The sequence below is a fragment of the Branchiostoma lanceolatum genome, chromosome 12 (assembly GCF_035083965.1).
Source record: "Branchiostoma lanceolatum isolate klBraLanc5 chromosome 12, klBraLanc5.hap2, whole genome shotgun sequence".
Classification (NCBI taxonomy): Eukaryota; Metazoa; Chordata; class Leptocardii; order Amphioxiformes; family Branchiostomatidae; genus Branchiostoma; species Branchiostoma lanceolatum.
This window is the reverse complement of record NC_089733.1, coordinates 6,051,210-6,060,073: the sequence shown is the minus strand read 5'-3', so window position 1 is coordinate 6,060,073 and position 8,864 is coordinate 6,051,210. Positions and strand designations below refer to the sequence as shown.

General features: G+C 44.7%; 1 protein-coding gene across 1 annotated transcript; it reads left to right on the top strand.

Moving 5' to 3' along the window:
- Positions 1-384: 384 nt before the first annotated feature.
- On the top strand, positions 385-8,864 carry LOC136445678 (uncharacterized). Its single transcript, XM_066443811.1, has 8 exons — positions 385-2,045; positions 2,574-3,327; positions 4,058-4,178; positions 4,366-5,906; positions 6,040-6,246; positions 6,368-6,559; positions 6,657-7,188; positions 7,415-8,864. Exons 1-8 carry the CDS (start codon positions 1,929-1,931, stop codon positions 8,241-8,243), a joined length of 4,293 nt encoding a protein of 1,430 aa, XP_066299908.1. The 5' UTR covers positions 385-1,928; the 3' UTR covers positions 8,244-8,864.

Here is an 8,864-nt window from a genome sequence, read left to right as displayed (position 1 = left end):
ACGAAAAAAAATAAAGATATGGAACGCTGCAGGCAGAAATTTGCGTGTCATGCTTGCGCCTGATCTCCCCCAATCTTCTCTGCAGTTTTTCTAACATTGCTTAGATTCTCCTAAAATTTCACGGGAAATTCCTAACATATTCCTTACATTGCTCGGAGAGTCCTAAAATCTAGACCAATCAAAAAGGTAAAAGATTGAAAAAAGAGAAAAATATGGAACGCTTCACGAATTTGCGTGTCATCCTTGCGCCTGATTTCCCCCGATCTTCTCTGTTCAATCTGGAACAATTGGCCAATCAGCGCCTAGCTCTGTTTCAGATCTTTTCTAAATTTCTAACTTTGTAGCCAATCAGGGCGCTCCATTCTTCCAGATCCCGGGCGTTCAACATGGCGGCCGCCGGGCGATACGTCGTGTTGTATTTTGTACAAGTAACGCGTAATTTTCAACCTTAGAACGGAGTTTCCTTTGTCCACACATGTATCTGTCTATCACGCGGGACCTTGTGGATCGTCTGGGTGATTTTGTCCGGGTTGACGACGCGGGAAGACAGGGAAATGGACGATTTCAAGCTAAGTTTCAAGATACTAGTCTTGGCGCCGTATGAAACGGCGCTGATACTAGTATCTTGAAAAGAATTTTGTTAGCCATTCTTACCGAGTAGATAATCAGCAGCAACCAAATACTCTCAATGAAAAGGTCGATACATGATATTATGTAACTTGTGCTTGTTGCCGAGACAACATGATTATAAATGCAGCCACGGTAGGTAAGGGTAAAAGCGAAAAAGCTCGTGCTGTAAGAGGGGTGGGAGGGGGGTCCCTTATAATTTGTACACAAACAAGAAACATCTTATAGCAAAGACTGTCAATCTGTTACCTAGAGCTGAATATATAGAGAGACAATCGACTCGTAACTGTGAGTGGGCAGCACCAAGAGACCACGTCTAGCGATATAATCGACACATGGACAACAACAACAACAATCTATAGTTCACAGTCACTTCACAATCAGGGCATCCATATTTCACAAAGAGGGCATCCATAGTTCACAATCAGGGCATCCATAGTTCACATTCAGGGCATCCATAGTTCACAATCAGGGCATATAAATGTAATAGTGGTATGTAATCATGAGTCGGATTCTTGGAAAACCCCTCAACCCGTCAAAAATGGGTCAACTCCCAGCAGGAGTTCCCTTGACCTGTGCTGACGTAGCAGGGCAGATATATATAGCCGTGCCATATATGGGCTGGGGAACCTCAACTGAGTCCTTATGAGGGTATAGAATAGAACTCTTGGAAACTACGATATGATTAAAGTCTGAGGAATGCAATGACTAATAAAATATAATATGATCATGATAATATTGTATAGACGGATTTCCGGTCCACTAGAGTATAAGAAGGGCACTGAAGTTCTGTAAGTTTGTCAGTTGGTTGCCGGCTGTGGAGGAGAGGTACGTGTGTGTCAGCGTGTGTTTAGTCTTTGGATGTGTGACATAGTGAGCGGCTAATCAGGTGAGATACACAATGCAATTTCCTACTGTTCTTGTAATCTGTAACTTTGAAGTCTTGTTAACTTGTAGTAGAGTCTTGTGTGTTTGAGTACTAGTATTATCTTTGTTTGTATGATAAGCTGCTCTACACAAGAACACAGGATTCAGTGATCGAACTTGCTAACTAGTTCACGTTAAAAGTTAAAAGCAGAACTGGATTTTAGCATGCTACACAGGGAAATAATACAGTACAATTGGAGTCCATGGTGTCAAAGTTGAACTGCTTTATTCATGATGTGTTGTTGTTAGTGGTTAGCAGTTGGTGTCGATCATAAATAACAGTGTGCATATACAGTTACAGGTTTGGGATAGCAAAATCTATATCAGTTTACTGTTTCCATTTTAGTTATGTGATATATTTGCAGAAGAAAAAGATGAAGCCCAAATTCAGAAGGTTTCCAAATGGAGACCTTATCATGGAGTCAAATGAGGCAAAGAGGGTTAAAAAAGAAAACCTGGGCAAACCCTATACATGTCTTCCACCTGAAGAGGTAAGTTTCTTTTCACATGTCAAATTCAAGTACAGTATGTATATGTATTAACATGTGATGACCCCTGCATTGAGAATGCCTAAATGTTAGAGCCAACACCAAAAGTTATATTGTTTTGTAACATAGACTGGTCTCATACATGTAGTATGGTTGTTGACTTGTAGTTATATACACATAACAGAAGATGCAATGCAATGTACCTCAAGCACCTGTTGTTTTTATATTCATGATTCTAAAAGGTTTGCATGATTAATTAGTTTGTTATGTGTATGTGTGTGTGCTTGTGCATGTGTGTGTGTGTGTACGTGTGTGTGTGTGTGTGTGAGTGAGTGAGTGTGTACGTGTGTGTGTGTTTGTGTGTGTGTGTGTGTGTGTGTGTGATTGTGAATGAGGGGAGGGGGGCTGATGAGTCATGATGCTTGTTGCCATATTGTTGTATTGGTTTTACTTTGCTTATATGATTCAAAGGTTAATTGTTAAGAAGAACTATCTGCTAATCTGCAATGATCTACTTTTGGTTTACTCCAGGTCCATGAACTTGCAGTGAAGGCAGTCCAGAAGCGAGGGGGGGATGTCAAGCAAGAAGTGCTCAGCGAATACATGGTACAGTTTGGAGTATACCGTGGACAGAGTTTCCGCTGGATGCTAGAGAACTGTCTAGGATATGTGGGTTGGATGGTCGACAACATGCGGAATAAAAAGATAACAAGTGATCCACTCAGTACAAACAAGGATGCCTTCCGCAAGTATGCACAGTCCTTCGCAGAATGCCGGGAGATCACTGCGCAGAAGGCTGCAGCTAGAGTGGCCAAGACTCTGCCCTCATCCTCTCAGCCCTCATCCTCTCAACGCTTATCCTCTCAACCCTCATCCTCTCAACCCTCATCTTCTCAACCCTCATCCTCTCAACCCTCATCTTCTCAACCCTCATCCTCTCAGCCCTCATCCTCTCAACGCTCATCCTCTCAACCCTCATCCTCTCAGCCCTCACGAATATCATCTCTCATGACTGGCCATCTTCATGGTGCCAGGTTAGCCAGGAAGGTTCAGACTGTGATGTCAAAGGCATCTAACTCAAGAATTTCGCCCAACCTGTCCGTGTCAAGGGGTTTGAAGAATCCTGCAGTGCCAACAGACAAGACAGAGTCCCAGGACACATCTTTAGCGTCCCCCTCTGAGCCAACCACCACTGCAGGTGTGATGATACAGGATTCGTCAAAGGATTTCATGCAGGAGGCAGAGTTGGTAGCAGCAGCTGAGATGACGGAAGGACAGCAACAGGGTAAGTTTACTGAATATATATTATGTATTAGTATATCAGCTATTTTGCCAGTGTTTTAACTTTGCCATTGTTTTTATGATATTACACTGTAAATGTGTAGTGCCATGCCATGAGATATCCTGTTTGAGTTTGTGCAATTGAATTAGTTAGTAATGTAATTGTGTAATGCCACATATCTTTGAACACTAATTTTGTTTCCATTTCAGTTCTCACAGACATAATGTGCATATATGATGTCTGGAGGCACCTGAGTGGTGCCAGAAATGGATGAAGTGTCAAAGGTAAGTTTGTTTGTTAGGAGCTGTTAACTTTCTTTCCTAGGCCAATGATTCCTGATTGGACCCTCCTGCATCCCTCCAGTTCTAGGCTGCCCTCTTCATCTCCTTCCAGTAGACTCCCATCCTTTCCCACAGCAGGTTCCCATCTTTCCCTGCTTCTCCTGTTTCCTGACTCCAGGTGTTTATGGGCTGATCTCTCCTTCGCGCACAGAACTGTAGCAGAAGATGGCACCTATAGATGTAGTTTGAGAATTTTTGTCTTCAGATCATACTTGTCAGAAGAAAATTAAAGTCAGATGGTGAAGACCAAAGTGAGATCTTGAGATTGAATTTTACTTTGGTTTATTAGTGACTTAAAATCAAACATTAAGGATAGAGTAAAAGAATATCTGTATTCCTCCCACTTTTTGGATTGGGAATTGTTTCATCATTTCTGACCAATGGTATTGCAGCTCAACCAGTCCTCCCTGGTGGATGGCGAGACTCTCTTCCAAAGGCAGACCATGAATGGATCACACGTGCCCTGTTCAAGACCTCCACCAAGACTGGCAAGACCCAGTTTGACACTGCAAGGTAGCTTTACTTCACATAATATTTGTACATGTATGTACAGAGTAATTAATCAGTTACCTTTTAATGTTATTTTAGAATCTGCAAGGTCCATTCTTGTCACATAAAGTAGATTTGATTCACATGTTGTTAGTATACTATACAGAATACTTAATCATTTATCTTTCAACATTATTTCTTGTCCTTGCAGGGTGGACAAGCTGTGGTGGTGGCCTCCCCAGCCAGCACCTATCTGCAAACAGTCTCCCCAGCCAGATTTCTACTTTGCGCAGCGCCTCCTGTTATGGATGCCCAGGAGACTCTGGCATGTTAAGTTGCTCTGCCCCCATGAAGGCTGCAAGCAAGTGGAGCTGACCAGTGCCGGGGTGTACCCACGCGTTCGCCAGGTCCTCGACATTGACTCCAACTACAATCTTGCGGCAGAGTATCTAGAGTGTAAGAACTGTAGGCGAAAACTGATAAGTTGGAGTGACCCTATTCTGCAGCAGCTAGATGTGGGACACCGTCAGCAGTTTCCTGTTGTGTTGACCTACCACCTTGCTTGTGACATTCGGGTAATCCGGCTGCTTCGCCAGAGAGGCCTTGGCAACAGTTCCACACAACTCCGGAAGAAGTTGATGGAGCAGCACACTGAGTTGTGGATGTCCAAGACCATGGGGTACCTGACCGACTGCGAGGCATTCAAGAATGTCACAGCCTCCCCTCCAGAGTTTGCTGATCCTCCCTCATTTGTCCCTATCCCAAAATTCAGATGGCTGCTGAATGTTTATGTACGGGACATTAAGGAGCGACTGGAGGCGGTCAAAGCGTCAATAACATCCACATTTGGTTCGGTATTGAAGATGGACTCGACAAAGAAGATGGTGAGAAAGCTAGCTGGTCATGCTTCAGGTACAGCTGCCTGGGTGACAAATGTTGGAAATGAAAGAGGGGAGGTGCTGATGAGTGTGCTAACTGCAAGTGAAGGTGCTGGTATCATCTCTATGGCTGAGGGGCTTATGAAGAGGTACAGGGAAGCAGGGGTCACTCCTCCTGTGGCCATCTATGTTGACAGGGACTGTTGCGGTGCAACACAGAACTCTTCAACTTCCTGCAGTCAGCTGTCGACAGAGAATCGGTCTTCAGATTCACACCGCAGTGCAGGTGCATCTAAAGTCCACAAGTTGTTCAGCCAGTGGACAGGTTTACACGTCCGGCTAGATATCTGGCACTTCATGCGAAGAATAGCAGTTGGCTGTACCACAGAAGCCCACCCTCTTTATGGGATCTTCATGGGACGGCTGTCGCAATGTATTTTTGAATGGAGTCAGGAGGACTTGCAGCAGTTGAAGGAGGCCAAAAGGAATGTGATGGTCAGCAATGGTATTCCTCAACCATCAGACAGTGACATCATGAAGTACATATCAAGGAAGGAACTGTCCACCCACTGCCGTCGGCGTACCAGGGACCCAGACGAAACAACCAAGCTGATCACAGAGCTCCTTCAAACCTTCGCTGGACCACAGGGGTCAGACACCATCGGAGTACCTTTGCTGAACAAATGCCGCATCTGGAACATTTGGAGCACCCAAAAGAGGCACGTTGCCTGTCTGCAGGACCCACCAGAAGTGCAGCTATACATGCAGACTGGGTCTCTTGTGAAGGGGGGAGTCACACTGCCAGTCTTCAGATGTGCCCGGGGCTCAACATCCCTCGAGTCATTCCACCTGCACCAGAACAGATTCATTCCAGGTGGATATTTCTTGCTTTTTATTTTTCTTGAAGTTCAGCCATTATTTAATTTTTTTATTTACTTGTGGCATATGTACCGATGTCAAGTATTCCTTGGTTGACATTGTGGATTTATGTTTTCAAACTGTTACAGGTACCAGGGCCAGTGACGTACACTTTCAAGCTTATCTGCTTGAAGGCCTGGATCGCTGGAATGAAGATAGGGCAGCTGCAGCTGTATCTGGTCAGGTGGAACACCATGTCTACAACAGGGGGATGTGTGAAGCTTTGAACCGGCTCAGCTCAAGTGTTCTCGGCAGACACCAACTCCATCCAGTGCGACAAATAGGGAAATACACAGGTATAGCATCCAAATATAGTTCAGTTAAAACCTGTAGTAACTTGCAAAGGACTCTACATATCTGGTTATCACTCTATCAGTCTATTTCAAGCTTAAGCTTGCTATTTTCTTTTTCAATTAGGGGAGCTGATTGGCGTTGAATACCTGTACAGCCAAACAGGCAAGGTACTACAGGATGACGACCAGGACCCTGATGACTTCCAGGACCCTGATGACTCTGGCAGCCTGCTCTGTGATGGTGACAACACAGATGAGGGTTTTGTGGAAGAGGAGGAGGACATCACTGTAGCTACAGCAGCTGTTGTTTTCAGAGGTGAGTGGAGCCACGGGGCTTGCTGCCTTAAGTACAAGTACATGTAAGTTGAACATCCCTCCATCTTAGTGTTTTTCTTGTACATGTCTTTCTTCAGCTTCACCTAGTGATCTGGGGACGGAGAACCCGCATCAGTCGTCAGCTCCACGCAGGGACCTGGGGACAGAGGATCAGCCGTCAGCTCCACACAGGGACCTGGGGACAGAGGATCTGCCATCAGCTCCACACAGGGACCTGGGGATGGAAGATCAGTCGTCAGCTCCACGCAGGGACCTGGGGACAGAGGATCTGCCGTCAGCTCCACACAGGGACCTGGGGACAGAGGATCAGCCGTCAGCTCCACACAGGGACCTGGGGATGGAAGATCAGTCATCAGTCTGCCATAACAACATAGCAGGTTTCGAGAAGGTTGATGCCTTGGCATCCTACCTCGTCTCTCTGCTTGATAGAGATGGACCGCTGACCAACACACAGGCAGACAGGATCGCTGAACTCTGGAGGGACCTTGCGCCGTATGACCAGCAACCTACTGCCTTTGCACCACGGTACACCACCAAGCAGAAGGGCAGATTCAAGGCCTCCAAGTCCAAGAGTAAACCTGTCCAAGCTGGTGTGGAAAGCACTAAAAGGTACTTGTGCTGGATCTTGTTATTATCACAAGTTGAAACATTGTGTGCTCATAGGGTCAATCACAAGAACTCCTGACAGTTGTTACATGCTTTATTCTGTGTTCTCTGATTTATTTCTAATTACGTTAAACAAGTGAGATGTGTACAACTTATTCAGCTACAAGACCGGTGGTAGTTCTTGTAAGGGTGAAGCCTGTACTGACCTGTCCACTGTTTCCTTTCCCAGGTGTTTCCTTGGCAGCCAGAGTTCACCAGCCCAGTGGCCAGACTGCAACCGGTATGTGGAGGCAGTAGTGTCCAAGCTCTGTGATCTTCATCCAGCCAATGTGCAGGCCAGAGGGAGGACAACTTTGCGCTGGACACTTGTATCCAGGGCATACAAGTCCATCAAGAACCGTGTTATGTCTTGTGCCAAGGTAGTTGCTTTGACTAACATTCAGTTGTTTGAAATCAATCAGCACACACTGTCACAATGGTACACTAAGCGGGAAAAAAGAGGGGAGATAAATATAAGTGAACAGGGTATTAGACTACCCCCACCAACTACCACCACTGCTGACCCACTGCCACCTGCCAAAACCTTACCAGAGGTGTTGCCCCAGGTTAGTGTACAGCCCCTGACCTTCACTTTTCCAGTAATCACTACTGGACAGGCCAAGATTGGCCGTGGTGACCCTCCTCCACCTTCACGGGCCAAAACTGTGCCACAGCCAGTGATTTTACCTTTTCCTACTGGGTTTCTCTCTCCCCTTCAACAATCACCTGCTGCTATGCCATCACCCCAAACACCTGACCCTTCATCTTTAAATAGAAGTAGGTTTTACTACTTGAAACGTAAACAGAAAGAGAAGGATAAGGGTTTGCCAGTCAAGTTTTACAAACGGAAGACAGATGCCATTAGGTGTAGAAAGTGTAATCTTCCTAGGGATGATGGTGGCCACAAACAGTATTATGGCAATTGGTTCTGTCCAGCCAATGAAAGTAAAGCGTTTGAAGAGTGGAAGGCTGAGCTACAGAGTAAGGGCTATGGACAAAGAAAGCCCAAGACTCAGTAATGCATTTATCTCTGTCAACAAAAGATCTGTGTCTTCATTTTTGCACACATTCTGCCTGATTGATGTCAACCAACTTTAGTACTCTTTGGTGTCTTGTGATGTATGAAACCTGGATATATATAAGCTACATATCATGTGTAGTATTGATGTATGAAACATTCTGTATGTGCCTTCTATTGATATGATGTGAAACTTGTATCAGGTACACATTCTGTATGTGCCTTGCATTGAGTTGTGAAACTTGTAGTTTTATTATGTACCTTGCATTGAGATGTGAAACTTGTAGTTGTATTAAGTCCATATTTTATATACCTTGCATTGAGTTGTGAAACTTGTAGTTGTATTAGGTTCACATTTTATGTACCGTGCATTGAGTTGTGAAACTTGAAATTGTTCTGAGTCCACATTGTGTATGTGGCTTGCACTGAGCTGTATGAAGTGCACATTCTGTATGTACACATGTCTGTATGAGAAACCTGTATGTATGAAAATGAAACAAACAAGTACAACTATAATCAGTAACCTACTCAGGTCAGGTTTTTAGACTCAGGCCAGACAGCTTAGTTTTAGTATTCCTGTTTATATATTTTATCTTTGAATAAAATGTTTAAAGTTCATGAA